Here is an 18,598-nt window from a genome sequence, read left to right on the forward strand (position 1 = left end):
TTTATTTGTTGCTAATTAAACAAAACTCATATCACTGCAAATGTCAACGTCTGTTCATTACTAAACATAATAATGTAATATTTGGTGGTTTCAATGAATCTCGAAACGGCGAGAGGACGCGACATCCATTGTTAGGAGCGCCGGCGCAGGTACTTTTCCTTCATAATTTTTCATTTTGTAGGTGCCTCTTGGACGGAGAAGATGCCTTTGGATGCTAGATGGCATCAGTTTATATGAGTGATATCGGCCCATAGTGCCCGACTTTTATTTTATACCCAACTGACAAGGTTTTCTGGCTTCAAACTTTCACCATGTAAGAATTGTATTTATGTGGTGTCCAATTTTCGCCCAAGTGGCTTTGTTGCATCTGCGACTTTCGGCCACAGCAGTAGTACTGTTATGGTGTTCAGTTTAAACGAACACTTAGTTTTAAGGTCAAAGCATCCTAATGGTTACCGAAGTTATGTTTTGACTTAAAGTTCTCTTTACCCAGTGCAGTTGTGTTTCTTAGTTAACTTAAACCTAGACTGTGGCAATATTTGGTCACCTGGTCGTAAAAAAGCTGGTCTGAGTTCCGGTCTGCTGGTGTGAGATCCAGTCCGGGCAATGTGGCTAAACGGTAATGAGTATTGACTTAAAACTGATGTAGATCGAATGTTATTGATTTACTCTGTTCAGCGGTGTATAATGTGTCAAGATTGAGCAGTATTAACCAAGGTATCATATTTTCATGGCACCCATCGAAGATATTCGCTCGATTGCCGGCATTTCCATGGTGCCACGGATCTTAGACTAGCAGACTGGAGCTCAGACCGGCTTTTAGGACGACCCGGTAGTACACGACCACATCAGTGTTTAATACTGGAACTTCCAAAGCCAGTTGTGTGTTTCCTACACACACAACGACCACCTTGGCTGTTGGACTAGAGAGGTATAGTGTCAAACTTGAGCGTGAAGCGACGCTGGTGTCCTGATTTGTGCAGAAAACTAAGGGATATAAACGAAATGGATAGCAAAATAAAAAAAACGATCGTACATTACACAAAATATGTAAATTTCCAATACACATATAGTAGTGGAATATAGACAAACAGCGGTAAGAATATATGGCCCGTAGATTAGTTTTCCATCATAGCTTCTGGCATGTAGTCCGCATATTTGTAAATATAGGAGAAGAAAAGATAAAGTAAGGCTGGTCTTCTACTTGTCCAATTTCTCCCTATTTTCATGTATACTTATTTCTTTGAAATACCATTTTAAAAGCCTGTCGTTTATATACATACATCCTGTTGCAATGGTCAGTTTAGACATTAGATTAGAGCCTAGATATCCTCTCACCACAGGAGCTTTTATCTACCCCTGGTGTCTGCCAGGGGTAGATAATATTGTCAATTTACAGTGTAACAAATGCTAAGTGTCGTAGCGAGGAAAATGGTTACTCTTTCGATCTAAGTTCAGTAGCAAGGGGCAGTTGATTTATTGTTTGCAAACCATCCTTTCTGTGAAATTTTGACGTAAGTCGACGCACAGATATGCTTCAGTATGCAGTAAAGCTAATATCCTGAAAAGGACCCATAATCTGCATTCATGTGAATGAACCACTTGCCCTATTTTGAAATTCTAACGTACACTATGGCCATTCAGACAAACTGCTGAGAGTAAAATCCAATTTTCTTGTGTGACCAGCCCTGATGAATCAGTTGGTCTGCTTCAGGGGCAGTAGATCCAGGGTTGAACCTGGGTCAGGTGACATCTAAGACCTTAAAGTAAGTTGTAGCTTCCTCGCTTAGCGTTCAGCATTAGGGGGATAGTGGAATGACTGGTTGATCAGTATCAGTATAATGACTCAGGTGGGGTGGCTTACTTGCCTTCGGTAAGTTGTCTCAGTGAAGCAGCACTGGATAAAAGAGTGCGGGAAATCCGTCCTGCAACAGGGAGGCACATTACATGCCATCAAAGGACTCCTTCGTCATCATATGATTTAAAAATTGTTCAGTGCGAAGTTAAACCCTAAGCACTCACCCACTCACTCTTTATCATATATCCTGTTTGTTAAGTGTCTTTGGTGTGACACTCATTTCCAGCACACACTAGTTTGGCTATAGCTTGTGTCAAGAAATAATATACTGTATTTCACTAGGATATCAGTTGAAACAGACCTACTTGGCCACAGTCATTTTTTTTTCTTTTTTTTTTTAAGTGTTTGCTAATTCTATTCAAATTTTTATTTGTAACTCGTAAGAAGCCATGTAATGCACCATGTTAGAACAAATGGAAACTTGATGTTGTGTCACTTCTACCAAATGTGCATTTGGTTAAATGGCAAAAATAGTGTTTGCAGGATGTCAACATAAGCTGTGCTTTTAAATATAATTCTCAGCAGAATTGTTAAAATTGGTAACATAGCAATGCTTTCGATTCTCTCAGTGTACGTTATTTTGCTCACTGTAAACTGTGATATTTTGATTATGCAACATCATAAAAATAAAAGGATATGCTTAGAACTTTAGCTATGCATGTATACATTTGATCCAGTGTTGTCTTCATTAAAAATGCTTGCTTTGCCTAGAGATCTTGAAGTTAAGCTCTTGCCTATTCTTTTGGCAATGTTTAGAGAAAGACTTGCAAAGCTGCGTGAGAGTGGCCCTACTTGTAGCTCCAAGGGTGCTCCTCTTTGTCTTGTGACCTTATCATCATCTGACCTTTTATATGGGATTTTGTCCTATAGCTCATTCAGCTGTTAAACTGACACAGTAAACAAGAATAAGATGCATGAATAGATAAAATCAATCTAAAAGTATTCTTTGTGTTTCAAGGTTAAGATCAAAAATGTCCCTGCCGAACTACCGCAGTCCTCAGGCTGGCGTTCCATCACGTAAGTATTGTCTTGTTTATTTTTTGTTCCACTAGCAGAATGTCATCAGCTTTTAACAGATATGAACCTTTTGACCTTATTGAAGGATTTTCTGAACAAAGTGTTTAAACCTCTGTCAGTCAGGTAAAAAAATCAGAATACTTTGTTTTATTCTTTTCATGTGTTGAGTGGAGTATAGAGGATAATTGGGGTTATTATACACAGAATTTGATTGGTAATTTCAAACAGAGTAAAGTCCCCTAGGAACATATGTCACATTGAGATACATGATTGTACAGTTTTTATATCCTCTTTTTCCAGCTAGATTCAAATCTGAAAGGAGCTCTGTTTCTTCTGGCTCTGGTAGTGTAAGTAGTATTACATGATCTGCATGGTTTTTGTTACACTATAAATTATTTTATGTATTTTTGCATTATTTTTTAAATGCTTAGCTGGGCACATGTGGCATTTCGCCCCAACCTAGCCTAGCCTTTACTCATTTCATAATATGTCATTTGTTTTGTTTTCTATTAAAAATCACAACTAGCATGAGTTCCTGAATGTTACAGATAAGTAAGTTTTATTTTTCCTAATTTTTAGAGATATTAGAGATACTTAGAGATGTCACAGTTTACATAAAATCGATACTTCACATTAACAATGTGTCTTTTTTTTAGGGGTCTTCTGCCCCCTTTGTACAGTCCAGTCATGGCCACCCTGGCTTCAATCCTGTCAAGATTGGATCCAGGTCAGCCGTAAGTACATTGTATTTGTTATTTGTTTTTGTTCAGCTGTAAGTGCCTTGTGTTTGTTTTTCTCTTCAGCTCTAAGTACCATGTATTTGCTGTTTATATTTTTATTCTCATCTATTTTCACATGATCTTTTAATATATTTGAATCCGTCATTGAACTTCAGCATCAAGTGTTTTTTTTGCATTTGAACATGCAGGTGGTGTTGTACTGTCAAGTGAAATGTTCCTAAATATCAAAATGACACATAGTGTATGTCCATTTGTCATGAATTTATGTCTTTAAAGGAGTTATTACATGCATATAAATCATCTTTACTGTAATAATTTTGCAATATTCTAAGCTAATGTCATTTATGTCATTGTTTCCTCTTTCAATTTATGCATGACGATAGACTGACTCTAAAGTTCCTAAGCCCCCAAAACCTCCAGATAAGCCACTGATGCCCTATATGCGTTATAGCCGAAAGGTAAGGTTTGTTGTAGTTTTTATGGTGTGGTGAAGTTGTGTGTACATGCAGCCGGGTGTTTTGTTTGTTGTGTTGGGAGTCCACTGTCACCTGTAAGCAGGGAAGGTGCAAGGTCAAATCTAAGTCCTGCTAATTTGTATTTGGCCCACTTTAGGAAATCCACCAATTGTACCTATTTCTTCTACTCGTTATGAAGTCAAGGCACTCTTTGATGTCTTACAGTGCTTGTGTACTACTTAATCATGTAATGCCAAAAGACATTTGGAAATTATGAATCTGCACAGCACAATGAAGACCTGAAAATTACAGGCTGAAGATTGGTACCTATTATAGTGGGTTTCCTGTGGACCTGACCCTGTTTCCCCAGCAACTAAACCTGGCTGCAGTCATATAGCTGAAATTACACACAAATTAGTGTAATAACCATACATATATATTTACATCCAGTCTAACACATGTACTAACCAATTACATTATAAACTAGCCCCATAGTGTTAGTTAAAGTAACAAATTAAATCAATAATAAGACAATTTGTCTTTTAAATTTCTTTAGATCTGACGTTAGATTATTTTAAACAGAAAGATATAAACTCGAGTAAGTTGAATATTTTAGATTTTATTTACAGTATTAAGAGTTTTTGTTTGACCAAAAACCTAAATTCCCCATCATTTAATGGTTGTATATGACCACTCTCTTGTTTGGCTGTAAGATCTGGGACTCAGTTAAAGCTGCGCACACAGATCTGAAGCTATGGGAGATAGGGAAAATAATTGGCCAGATGTGGAGGGAACTGGGAGAAGAGGACAAACAGGAGTTCATGGACGAGTATGAGGCGGAGAAGGTAGGTCACTTCAGGGATACGGTCACATCTGGTCACTTCCAGGGCACAGGACTCACAAGGACACTAGGCAAAAATGTGGCAGCGAATTAATGAAATAGGCTGTTACTGAAACCTTTTTAAAGTGCAGCGCAGAGATTTTTTTAATTAAAATTTTTTTATTTTAGTAAATTTCGTACTTTTACAAAATTTGAGTCAGCAGCATCCTTGTCAGTAAAACCTAATAGTATGGATGTTTTAGCTGGAGAGAACAGGTTTGCCATGTATTGTCTTGCACTTCTCGTGTCACATATCTGTTTTTTGTAATTAAAATACTTGGTTGATTTTAATGGAGTTAAAATTTTTACATGTATTAGAGAATGAAAAAGGAGAGCTAAGCAGACATGGGTGATTATGTAAGGTGCTCTGGAATTGTGATGTATACATACAGATAAATTGATAAGTTGTTAAATTTGTGTAAGCTACCTGAGGCAGATTATAATTGTGAACAACAATAAATCTTGTTTCACCTGAACTGTGTCCTAGTTATAAGAACTGGAAAGTTTCCATGCAGACCAAATGGCCAAGACAACTATAAAGTAGTAGCATCCTCAGAATTGAGGCGTAGTGACTCGTTTCACTAAAGTTAAAGCCAGGTCTACTGTAATGGGGAAACAGGGTATAACAGTATGTAATATGATCAAATTAAAGTGACTGAAATTTCACGTCGGAAAAAAATCTTGTGAAGTGTATTTTCTGTGCTTCGTTTCTTTTGTTCATTAAATTGTTCATGTCATATCTGGGTACACATTGACTTTATGCTTGATCATGAATAGTTTCGCTGTTTGCCATTATGCATGTTTTCAGTGTGCTTTTTAAACACAGGCTAAAATCAGTATAATCTTATCCAGGAACAATTTATTACTTACAATTCATTAATATTAGATATTTTTCCTATCTTCTTGGCTGGAAATTCCAATCCGATCTTGATAAGCTGGCGGCGCTGAGGTTGAAATTTTTAAAAGTCTCTCTTGACAGTGTTTTGTTGTAACAAGTTTTACAGAAGAGCATAAACTGACTCAATTTTGCTTTACGGAGGCATATGGTTTATTTCAGATCCACTACAATGAAGCTATGAAGGCATATCACAACTCCCCAGCCTACCAAGCCTGGGTGGCTGCTAAGGGTAAAGGTAATGTGTTCATTGGGGGAACAGTTGATAAAATTATCAAAATTCTTATATTTTCTCTTACGCGGCAGAGATTTTCAAAACTAATGAGGATAGGACATTTGAAAATTTTGAAATGGCGGCCAGAAACTTCGGCACCTTTGATAATGTTTGAAGATTTGTTATGTTGTAACTTGCCACTTTGTCTTGACAAAGTGGTTTACTGGTCAGTGGTAGTGACACCTATTTGTTTTAATGCCCAGCTCGTTATTGTCAGGACACCCAAGCAGTGGGATTAGCCCCCATGTAGAGGTCATCTGAGGTGTGTGGGGGGTGGGGATGGGGGGATGGTGGGGGGTGGGGATGGGGGGATGGTGGGGGGTGCTTAAGTCACGCGTGCGTGGGTTGAAATGTGGGTTGTAACTTTTTGTTTATTTACACTCTGTGTGAATACCATTGTCTTTCGGCTGATATAACTCACACTGATTAAATTTCTTTAAATATCATATGAATATACTATTGTTATATAGTATGTTATGTAGGCATAAACGTTGGTGATATCTGAAATCAATACCAAAAGGTTATATTCAGTTATGTGTTGGCTCAATTTTTTACCCAGCCTGTGTTATGTGGCCACCTGCCCTAAGCGGCCACTTATGCTGTCTCCCTGTACTTGCCACACACAGCAGGTTTGACTGTATATTTCTTCACTTGCTGCTGATTTTAATTAAAAGTGCCATTGTTGTTCATTATGTCCTTTGTTGTTCAGTATGTCCACTGCTAAATTGTTTTGTTATATTTATGTTTACCTTGCGTGTCTGTTTAGCTGCAGCTGCAGCTGCATCTGCAGCCGCAGCAGCTGCTGCCGCCGCAGCAGTGGAAGAAGAGGAAGAGCGAGTTCCTGAAAGACAGAGCAGAGCACATGTTCCGGTCAGTGGGCACACCTGTTTTCAAACTTTTGCATAAATATTGTAATATTTTTATTTCATATTCTGTACCAGTAAGTGATATTATTGAGCAAAGTGTATTGATCTTCTAGACTATCAAATCACATTAGGTGTTTACATGCATATCTAAATGCCGTTTGAAACCTGGTCTTAAGGTGTTGGAAATAAAAAAGAAATGAAATTTCCCGTTATGACTTTATTTCAATTACCTCAACAGATAAGAGTGGAAGAGCTCAGGTTCTTCATGATTCCACATATTTAGATGTAGACAGTGTAATATTTAGTGCTCAAAAATTATAGAAAACCTTTTTTCTTACACTGAAAATACGTTTCTCAACTAAAATTTGTTTGATATCGTTCATCATTTGTTCTCTTTTAACAGAAAGAAAATCCAAGAATCAGCATACAGCCAGCAGAAGATGATGATGGTAATACTGATTTCTTCGCTTATTACAAATTGTTTCAATGAAATGGAGGCATGTACCTGTAATAAACTATCCTAACTGTGGTGTTCAATGCTGAAATAATGAGTGGATGACAATAGCTTAACCCCTTTTGGAGTACTGTAATGAAGGTCATCATAGAATACGTATGTGCTTGAATTCAGTTTAGCCCTTCATTTCACAGTGCATATTCAGTTTGACAGTTTACTGTTATCAGGGCTTCTGTACAATAGTATAACAAGAGAACAAAACAGGAGTAAGGTTCACATATTACCCATACATAGAAGTATATGAGAAATGAAGCTAATACATGTGCATTGGGTTTGAATTATTTTCAGAGATCGATGACCAGTTCTCTGTAAAGCATATAGCCCATGCCCGATACACCAGGAACCACCGACTGGTCAATGAGATATTCAGCGAGGCTGTAGTACCGGACATCCGGTCAGTGGTGACCACAGGCAGGATGAGTGTGCTGAAGAGGCAGGTCCAGTCACTGACCATGCATCAGGTGAGAGGGCAGAGGTCAGCTTTGTACAGATAGGAGAGTAGAATGCTGGGCATACTCCTCCACTTTACCCACAGGTGTTTGTAGAAGTTTTATTAAGGGTTTTGCTATATTTGGATAAAATAAATCAAAAAAAAAATTTCTCCTGCATTGATTGTGGTGTACTTAGGCATACATTACCTGTTACTATAGTGTCACTTAGTTAATAGATTATTTAAATATCTAGGTCTCCTTATATTTTCCCCACAAATGTTCTGTTCTAAGAAAATTTAGAAGTTTGTAGTAGGAGACGAACGCAGTGTACAGAAATAACAGGCAGCAGAAGTTACTCTGTTGGCGATATTTGTAATGTTGTACATTGTAACAATGTCTTCTTCACAACAAAGTAACATCATATTTTACCCATTAAATTAAGCATATTTTACTGGAAAAGGATAACTTTCAGTTGTTGTACGTTGGATTAATATTGTGAACAATGTTACATTCCCAGAATTCTGCATGAAAATTCACTATTGAAGAAAAACTTTGTGATATCAGACTTTGTATTGAGCTGTAGAATTTCTGTTCACAGAAAAAATTGGAGTCTGAGTTACAAAACATTGAAGAAAAACATGAAGGGAAGAAAAGAAAGTTTATGGAAGCCAGTGAGCTGTTCCATGAGGAGCTTAAAAAGGTGAGCAACAAAGTGATCTTGTGACTTTTCTCTATTCCAGTAGTGTGCCTTGTGTCTCCATGTCTTTATCTGCACAGGTGTGCCAGTTAGTTTCGGCGCTTGTACAATATATAATGTTTAAACATCCTGTATATGTCCTGTAAATTCTGATTGTCAAAACTACCATTTATGCTTTTATATTGTTGTCCTTAAACATGTGCTGGGTCCTCTTTGTCTCAGTGAGCTCGCACTGTAGCCAGTCAACCCCTTGGCTAGTTCGCATGGTGCTCAAATGCATGGTGTCTGTTACTTTTACCTGGTGAAGGACGATAATTTTCTCCAGGCTCTGTACACTTTCCTAAACCCCTTAAGTTGATTGCTATGGTTTAAAATATTGAGTGCTGCTTTAAACACAAATTGAATACATGAATGAATGGAAGAATTGTTCAGTGTTGTGGCTGTTATACTGCTTCTGCAAGTGTCTGTTAAGGACAGGAATAAGTGATGTAACAGTACTGTGCAGCCCGACACAGGTGTAACAGGCTGTTATGATAGCGGAAGTAGATTATGTTGCATGGTTACAGCTCTGAAGTTAGTAGTTATTATGGCTACCACACCTTGAATGGTGAGATGGAATTTGTGCCAAATCTGTCCCCAAGGATAAGTCTGTATGTAAGTATGGAAAGCTATCATTTCGCCCTCCCTTCCCACCTCTCCCCCTGACAACAACAAAACTTTGATAACCAGTTAGCAAGCCATATTTGTCTTTCTAACATTTCACCTTGTTATAACCTTGTTTTAAGGTTATCTAATCTATTTTTTGTTTATTTGAATGTATCTGTTATCCATTTCCTTTTTTAATCACTTTCTTCATTTACAGTAGAGAATCCTGTTCAAAGTACTGCTGTAATTCATTTAATGATTTATTTTGGTATTGTTTGCTGTTGGCTTTGTTACTCGTGTGGTGATGGAAAAAAAATTTCTTTGCAGCTTTATTTAAAGCGTGAGATGTTTACCATATAGAATTAGTTCAGTTAATGGTTAAGAACAAAATAAAATGTAGTTAATCGTCGCCTTTATTTACAACTAGATGGTGTTTAGATGATGTGCTTATCTGTATTTCATAATGTGTTAGTACATACATCTACCTGTCATGGTAGCCAGACTGCTTTTTGTCTTGTAATTATCAATGCTCATGATTTGGGTCCTCATATATAATTCTCTGTTCTTAAGCCACAGGTGCGACATATTTTCAAGACGTGATAATTGCTGTGGTAGGATTGGTATGCTGATGAATAGTGTCTGCCTCATTTGTAGTAATATTTGCATTTCCACCCTTGACCTCTTGACACTACTATTAATCGTTGGGATTTCATGTGACTTAGCTTCTAATGGTTTCAGTGAGGTAGTAGTAAAAATACAGTATGACATTGCAGCTAGGAAAAGTCATCAAAATATGACTAAAATATTGTTCGACATTAAACTAAGTTTGAAATGAAATGCAGTACATTTGCCCCTGTCTGTGGTATGGAGTTCAAGAAAACTGTTTCTGCCAACATTGAATTTTCATGCACGATGTTCCTGTGAGGCAGCACTTAAAATGTGTCTGTGTTGAGATCGGCTTGTAAACTAAGATAATGTTGAACTTGACATTATACCCCAAACAAACAAAGAAATAATTTTTAAATATATTATTGGTATTGGATATGGGATTACAGCTTTAGGGCGAGATCTGCATGTTTGTATGTTTGTTTGTTTATACACCATATTAAATGAAAGGACAACAAGTAAGGGTTGATTTTAAGTACAAAGATGGCAGGAATAAAGTCCGATGGACTTGTTCATTGGTATATCAGTGGACAATATTACAGTAATGATGAATAGCATAGTGTACATTTCCTAGAGTGAGGAATTAATTGACTTTCCAGTACATATCAAGAGTATGTTCAAATTGTTTGGTTAAGGACATACTCCCTTAATTTGGATTTAAACAAAGAATGTGACTGGATACTTTTGCATGAATGATGCAGTCTGTTCCATCTACGAGGACCAGAAAAGGCATGAAGTTATTTCCCAAAACAGTGGAGCTAAATGGTCAATGCAGATTTAACTTTTGGGTCCTTGTGGGGTAGTGGTGGGTATGAGATGGTGTTCTGAACAACAGACTAGTGATAAAGGAAAAAAGTCATTAAAGTACATGAACCAATAACAAAGAACAAGGCAGGATAAGAGGTTGATGCTGGCAAGATTAAGTATTTTGTAAGATTTGAAAAAGGGGCTGTGTGCCCAAGTCAGTATGATGCAGATGTGGCATGGACAGCACACTTTTGAAGGAGCAATAGCTGTTTCACGTGGGTGGTGTATGCATGTACAACATACAAAATTTACAACATTTTTTAATATGTGGTGTGTGCACATTCCTGTAGGTTTCTTTTCTCTGTTCTCTGTGAGGAAAGATCAGAGATATCAACAAATATATCTGTATTGGATGTTTTTTTGTTTTTCCAGCTTTGTGAGAACAAGCCTCACATCTCTGATGAGATGTTCAAGGGAATGGTGAGTAAATCACGCGAGGAGCTTAAAGTGCGACAGGCTCAGATCCTGCAGCAGCAGGAGGAAGAGCGCCGCAAACAGCAGCTGCTGATGGAGCAGAGACAAAAAGAGGAGGAGGAGAGGAGAAAGAGGGAAGAGGAGGAGCGTGTGAAGAGGGAGGAGGAGGAGAAGCTGGCCAGAGAGAGGGAGGAGCAGGAGATGGCCCTGAAGAAACAAGAGGAAGAGAAGGAAAAACAGAGGCTCAAGGAAATTGAGGAGGCCATGGATGTGGATACAGAGACTGAGGAGGATAATCTGGTGTGTTGACTTGGTCATTCAACATTTACAGCTGAATGCAGCAACTGTATTACACTTAAAGTTTGGTATGCAAAAAATGCCCCGATAGAAGCACATGAAGTTTCAATGGTTTTGATGCTAACACTGTAGCTTGTTTGATAAGAAATTAGTCACACTCTTCAAACAACTCTAAGTGGCCCTATAATCTGGATGATTCCTTTAGAATCCAGCAAAATGTGCCAGTTGAAAAACAATAACTTCATGTGAAATACCATAGTGTCTTGGTAATTGATTTGCCCTTCTATGAGTTATTTCCCCTGAGTACTGCATGCTGTGTTAAATTTCTGACAAATCAATAAACTTTTTTACTTTAACACAATTAAAGAGTACATGTAGGTGTAAACTGTCATGATAAAGATGAAAATCAGTCAGATCTAAGATATGGAATAAATACCTTGGCTTTATATTCTAGTCAAAATTATTCTGTGGTGTATTAAAGGATTAGTGTCTAGATTTACTTACTGGTTCTAATTACAAAAATTATATCCTGTTTCACTGTATGTTACCAGGATTGCTTCTGAGAAGCGTAATAATGACCTAAAATCCACCAAAAAAAAAAATAGATTTACTGCCCTAGCCGATCTCCAGTTGGCCGCCCGGTACAGCACAGCGAGTGATGTCATAGATGGCCAACCCAAGACCAGCTGGTCTAAATAGCCTGGGAATTTTTATCAAAGTGATGTCATTTTTAAAATAGATTCTAGCTACTCGCAAGCAGATATAATGTATCAATTTGAACCCACAGTGGACTATGTTAAAGTCCCGATTTATGACCCGGACATCTTTGGCTAGACATCAGATTCAGTTTTCAGATATTAAATTTGATCTTTGTTCAGACATTTCCAGCTGCCTGTAGCTATAGCTTTACCCTGTGTGACACTGTACATTTTGTGTGTTTATTTTAAGATTTAATATTTATTTACCATTCTTTTCCTCTGTCCACTTCACAATAAATATTCTCTTCTAAATTCATAAATACATGCAATGAGAACTACAGGTACATGTTATTGTTGGCATTCTGAATAGTCGTGTACAATATAAATACAGGTAGGATGTGGACATGGGTGTTATAGTATAGAGATCTCTTGTCTATCAGTTTTCAGTTCAGTAGATAGTATTTTATAAGTGCTGTGTGCAGGTGCCTTTGTGGAAATTCAGCTGTATTCCTAGTACATTTTTCAGCTGTAAATGGCGGAGCAGATTCAGCTGTTCTCATGGGGTACAAAATCCTTCCTCCTTGTGCTGTAAATCCATGCCTCCCTGAGGGCCAAATCGTTGGAAAATTTAAAAATCTGCAGTTCCTCGACCACCTGTTTTTACAAACGTATGCAGAACAGCGAACCATTTCGTGGAGAAATTCAACATGCTTGTCACTCTTGTAGCTTTTTTATAACACTGAACTAAATGGTGAAGGTCTGACACGTGGTGAAAGTAGAACTTGTATGATGTAATTTGGCAGAGACTAACGAGTGTTAAAACCAGCCTGATTATCTCATGATTTTAAGTGTTATATTCCATAGAATAATGTACTGTTTTCCAATATTTTTCACACTCAATTTAACAATATATATAGGGCTATTTAATTATGAGTAAATAATGAATTTGGACTCTAATCCCATAAGATTGCAATCCAGTCCAATTCATAAGTCAATGCATGCCCTTCTGTGTTTGACAATCTGGTGTATCTAGAAATCATTTACACCTGCTAGTTTTAATCCATTGTTTTGATACCTTAGCATGGACCCCTCAGAGATGATACACTCAGGGGTCCATGCAAATGCATAATTAACAGCAGAACAAATGGCAATAATTAAGGAAGACTTGCAAAAGAGTTTCAGCCTTATGGGAATAGGGACTTTATGATGGGCACTGTTCTTCTCCTTTATGGGTGCAATTGTTCAAAACTGGTTTGAGACTAATTTCCAGATTTAACTCCAAGCCAAGTCTTCAAGTTTGTACTTAGCCTAACAAAAATTATGTACCAGTATATTAAGTGTGAATTAATATTGCTGCTGTTATACTTTGACTTTGAAGAAGTGCACTTGCTGCTGAGTTTGGATAAAATTTTAAATATAAAACAATATTAGTTAATACTTTTTCGAACAACTGGGCCGAGATGTAAAGATGTGACTGTTATCCAAGTTCTGCACATCTTGGACATTACATATTAACAAGATGTCTTTTTAGTCTAGATGCCTTTTTAGTGTGCTCTGTTTCCTCCCACCATAATGCTACGGTGCCATCGTGATATAAGTGAAATATTCTTAAGTATGGCGTAAAACACCAATCAAATAAATAAGCAAATTGTCTTTTGATCATGATGTTTTGTGTGTTGGTAAAGTGTTGTTGATCCATGGCTGTTTGTGTTATCAGGATGATGGAGATGAGAAGGAAAGTGTTGGTACTGAGGAGAAGAAAGCTCCAGTCTCCGAAACACCCAGTGCTAATCTACCAAACTCAGCTACCACTAATGCAGACCAGGTATTGCATTCAGCACTCATGAAGACTATCAGAGCCATATCCCAAGCTAATATTGTGACCTTGCATAGAGAAAGTTTATAAAATACCACTCAGAACGATTTTTTCTGAGAGCTTTTAAGTCTGAATGAAAGAAATCTGTATGAAAATATTTGGAATGATCATATTTTTTTGTTCAGTTTACTTGTTTAATACAGCTTGATTAGCTTTGGAACTCAAATGTTTTCCAGAACTAAAATACAGTAGCTCAAGATAGTCAGTTGTTGCTAGTGGGCAGAATCCTTTAAAACATACTAGATAGGATGTCCTATGAAACATGTACTACATATACCTGAATCAAGGCTTCATAAGGAATGTTTTGGCCTCGCCTCATCGAACCAATACCTTTGTCATATGCAAGATACAGTAAAGGATAAAGTACCGGGCAATAAACAAGTAGTTATTATTGAGGCAAAGTATACATGTGGTTCTTGAATGGCAATCAACTTTTGTTTACCTCCATGTGTCTCTCCATACATCCTACATTGACGCTTACTTTACTGGTAGTACTGTAACCCAGTAGATAATGAAAGGCCTTCTGGGTTAGTCTCTTGACACGACAGTCATTCATGTTTCGGATTGTTTCAGAATGCTCCTGTACCAGCCGAGTCTGGGATGTCGAACTTGCAGGCCAGTAGTCAGCCTTTGGACCAGCAGCAGGCTCCTGCCACAGAGATCCCCACCCCCACACCGCAGCCACCTGATGTCCCCACAGCCCCAGCTCCTGCTGCTTCGCAGCCCCCTCAAGTAAGAGTGAGAAGCTGAACTAATGACAGATGCACTGTTGTACCCAATTAGGAAGTGTCATACACAAATAATTTTAAAAGATAGCTGTGCATACACAAGGAACTACTGCTATGTCGAATAGAGTGAGCAAACATTATTTCAAACTCACGTGTAAGGAAGTACAGGGCTTCTCTCTTACAACTCATGCGGCCATACATAGTTCACAATTTGCTAGCTTATTTGCACAATGAGTGACAAGCCCGCTCATTGGTCTACCGGAGAAACCCAGCCAATGGGATAGTGTGTATCAAAGCGACATTCCTTTGATGGTGTAATAAAATGCTTAAACCTTGATCAGAGTAACATTACTTGTGTATTATGTAAAACTTATCAGTGGAGTTACTGGATTTTGAAAAACTGCTTATCACCAAGGTTCCATGAACAATGAGCAGAATGTACAAATTCCCTGTCAAAGACTGGGTTTGGTCCCTGGTTTGTTCTAACGATTGAACGACAAGCACTTTGGTTCTCTTGGCCACTGCTCACACCACATTTTTATTGTGTTTATCACAATATCAATTCCTTGGAGTAAAGTGCTTTGACTCCGTAGTTCATACCTAACTACTCATTTTCACATTTTTTGCATGCACCACTCATTATACAAGAATGGGGTTTTGATGAATTTGGCCAGTGGTATCCATATAAATTGTCTTATTGAGCTATTTAAGCTTACACATGTTAAGGGTATTTCACTCTGAACTACTGGTCCATTCATTCTTAAATTGTCCTGTATAAACTTGTCTGAATTCTTGGTTATACTTAACCTCAGCTGATGTTAATGTAGTACAAATGATTTTTCCAGGATACTGTGCATCAGGAGGCTACACCACAGGACACCAGTGTGAAAGACCCTGAAATGAAACAGCCATCTGAGACCCCAGAGCACTCACAAAAACAGGATCCCTCCAACTCCAAGCCAGAGCAGCTTAACCAGGGGCAGACTACTCCGGATGAAAAAATGGAGATTGACCCTCCCAGCTCTGAGAACAAGAAGGATGCTGTTCCTGGTAACATATCATATTGTTGAATAGTAATTAATGTGATGAGCTATATGCGGCTGTGATGATGAACTCAAGTACTTCTTATTATAAAATGTTTGTAAATTGAAAAAAAAATCTTAAACTTATGTTATCAAATTGAGTGTTTTTATGGCCTCCATTGCCTTACAGATTAATTTACATATATTCAGGACGTACGGAGATCAAAGTAAACTGTAGTTTTGTAATTTTGCATTGCAAGAAAATTCTTGAGCATGAACTAACCGACAAATAATAAAATACAGCAGTAGTCGAAATAACCGCTGGCCTGCTGGTAGTGAAATGTTTGACGTGGTGGCGATTATTGGGATAAGAAAGTCTGGCGGGCCAAGCTAAATTTTACCAGCAGGGAGAGAAAATAAGGACTCTTAATGTGTACATAAACTCTGGTGAATGTGGGAGTAGTGAGTGAACAAAGTTGGAGTTCATTAGTCTTCAGTTTGATCAATGTTCGGTACAGCGGTAAAAGTGGAAAAAAAGTAGATAACAACACCTGTTGGTTTCTAGTGAATGTCCCTGTGATAAAGGCTATCCGATGGACTGCGAGACCCTGTGGACCAATGAGTGAGCTTCTAATGAGTGAGGATATGCCACATGTACAAGGCAATGGCTGTTTGACAGGTACAGCAGTGGTAGCGGCTCTGACCATGTACAGAGGACAATTAAAATCGAAGCATATCCAAAACTAACAGGATTGCAATGAAATGAAAATTGAGCTATGAAAAGGGGTGCGTGAAGACATTTTTGTTTAAATATTTTGTTGGCTAGTAAGCAGCGATGAAACACCAGAAACGGTGTGAATCGGAATTACATTACACAGTTTGCTTGTAAATTTGATCGCATCTACACTGGAGTTTCGGAACTAAAGGAAAGTTTTTGTTATGGCATGCTACTGTCAAATGTTACAGCAATGTAGCAAATCCATTACAAATGTCAGCAACTCAATCAGATGACTCACACAGGCTAATTGGGCCTGTGTGAGGATTGCTTCCTCTGATCTCCTTGGAGTAACTCCACGCTTTGTGGTACTAGATTGGACCTAGATTCTGGTGGATTCCTGCAAAGCAAACTAACTGGAATCCCTTTAGATTCTGGTAAACAATTACAAAAATAAAGGCCTGTATCTTGTGTTGTATGCTTACAGAACCAGCTAAAGATGAATCTCAGAAAGAAAAGACACCAAAGGTCACAGATGAAGACAGCAAGACAGACAAACCTAGCCAACCAGCAGAAACTGTCCAGGAGGAAGGAAAATCTGACCAACCAGAGCAAGAACAGAGCAAGACGTCTGAGGAGACCAAACCTGAATGATGTCAGTCCGAATCATGTCATTTACTTTTACTGCCTTTCTCAGTCAAAATATCACTTCACATTCATCACTTTTCAGCACTATTCATCTGAAGTTCATCCAAAGCCTTTGGTGTAGAAGTGATGTGAAACGACCAGCTTTTGATAAATTAATGTTCAAGGGACAGCAAAAAAAAAAGCAAAATGAAAAAGACCTGGGAATCTTAAATATCATATCACTTCTATCATATATTTCTACCAATTTTCTGTAGGAGTTTGCTTTTACAAATAAGTTTAATTTTTGTTTTCGATACATGATCAGTTTTGTTTTGATCAGTGAATGTACATCACTCCACCATGAAGACAGTCATTATTACACTAACTGAAGTAAGTGCAGCTAAATGTGCGTTGAATTCTGCCAACTCAATAAGACTTTCATGGCTTACTGTGGCATAGAGCTAACTTTCACCTAACCAGGTGAAACCATGCTCTCTCTTTTTTTTTTTTTTGTTGGGTTTTCACATCAAAAGGTAGAATGATTTACAAGGTAAGGCATTTACAGTTACGTGAAAATGAGTCCAGTTCTGACGGCGTCTTATTTGTAGGGGCAATGCTTTTCACATTGACATTTATGGTCACAAAATGTTGCTTCCTTTAACATTTACAGTGAAACAGTTGGTTCCAGCTCTATTTAGACAATGTAATGGTCAGTGTTGGAATTCATAAAAAATAACAATCATCCTTTCATCTACTCATTCATATTCTGTTTCATCGACTTATCCATTGCCCTGTAAACTGTATGTTTAAAAAGAATTCGTCAAATTCTTGTACCCTATTTAACAATTGTCATGAGGAATAAAATACCCAGTCTGTGCATACCCTTGTTTGTTTTCATGTGTCTTACATTCCAACAGCATCCTGTTTGTATCAAGCTGTGCCAGAGACTGGTTTCATGAAGTGCACATTATGAAGTAAGCTGTTTATAAGAATGTATGTTGTAGACATACTAAGTGCACTTGGTTAAGGACTACTTAACAGTAAGTACGGTTACTGAAACCAAACCCAGGGCCGGTAGCAGCAAGCGATCACAAGGCTGTAACAGGGCCCCTGGCTGGCTGATCAGCTGTTTGTTGGTATACTTGTAGATGGGTTTAACAAGTATCTGGGGGCAGCACAGTAGTATCCGTCGGGTTTGGCCTTGTTTTCTCCACCCGTGAAGTAAAAGAGCTGTCTTGTAAGTTTATCTCTCAACAAAGTGAACAACTGGTGTCCTATGTAGTTCACAAGATCTTGACCAATGATAGTACAAATTCAAATCCCTCTTACTGTGGTCAAGATGCAAGTAAAGATGACGGGAGTTTCTGGGTTGAACGTAACGTAAGGCGAAAAGCCATACTGTATCAAGTGACCTGTAAGAGAGGTTAGGGGACTATTTTCTTAACAGGCTATAACATGGCCATTGGAAACTGTTGA

General features: G+C 38.0%; 1 protein-coding gene across 3 annotated transcripts; it reads left to right on the forward strand.

The window, feature by feature from the left end:
* The first annotated feature begins 118 nt into the window (after positions 1-118).
* LOC135473105 (SWI/SNF-related matrix-associated actin-dependent regulator of chromatin subfamily E member 1-like) lies at positions 119-17,996 on the forward strand. Of its 3 annotated transcripts, none has more exons than XM_064752945.1 (16): positions 119-149; positions 2,817-2,875; positions 3,176-3,222; positions 3,532-3,609; positions 3,999-4,073; positions 4,784-4,915; positions 6,008-6,083; positions 6,886-6,989; positions 7,389-7,434; positions 7,788-7,960; positions 8,529-8,630; positions 11,118-11,459; positions 13,872-13,979; positions 14,604-14,762; positions 15,604-15,808; positions 16,983-17,996. In XM_064752945.1, the coding sequence occupies exons 2-16, from the start codon at positions 2,830-2,832 to the stop codon at positions 17,147-17,149; spliced, it is 1,860 nt and encodes a 619-aa protein (XP_064609015.1). In that variant the 5' UTR covers positions 119-149; positions 2,817-2,829; the 3' UTR covers positions 17,150-17,996. The 3 variants fall into 3 exon arrangements, with proteins under 3 accessions (XP_064609015.1, XP_064608996.1, XP_064609005.1); XM_064752926.1 differs by lacking the exon at positions 119-149 and adding an exon at positions 295-313; XM_064752935.1 differs by lacking the exon at positions 119-149 and adding an exon at positions 295-313 and having other exon boundaries at positions 6,008-6,077.
* The last annotated feature ends 602 nt before the right edge of the window (positions 17,997-18,598 follow it).

Source organism: Liolophura sinensis, chromosome 1 (genome assembly GCF_032854445.1).
Source record: "Liolophura sinensis isolate JHLJ2023 chromosome 1, CUHK_Ljap_v2, whole genome shotgun sequence".
Classification (NCBI taxonomy): domain Eukaryota; kingdom Metazoa; phylum Mollusca; class Polyplacophora; order Chitonida; family Chitonidae; genus Liolophura; species Liolophura sinensis.

Excerpts from the sequence above, each read along its gene's own strand:
- LOC135473105 (XM_064752926.1), top strand. Across the intron at positions 4,074-4,783 it reads ATATGCGTTATAGCCGAAAG|ATCTGGGACTCAGTTAAAGC; the intron begins GTAAGGTTTGTT and ends TTTGGCTGTAAG. Across the intron at positions 4,916-6,007 it reads ACGAGTATGAGGCGGAGAAG|ATCCACTACAATGAAGCTAT; the intron begins GTAGGTCACTTC and ends GGTTTATTTCAG.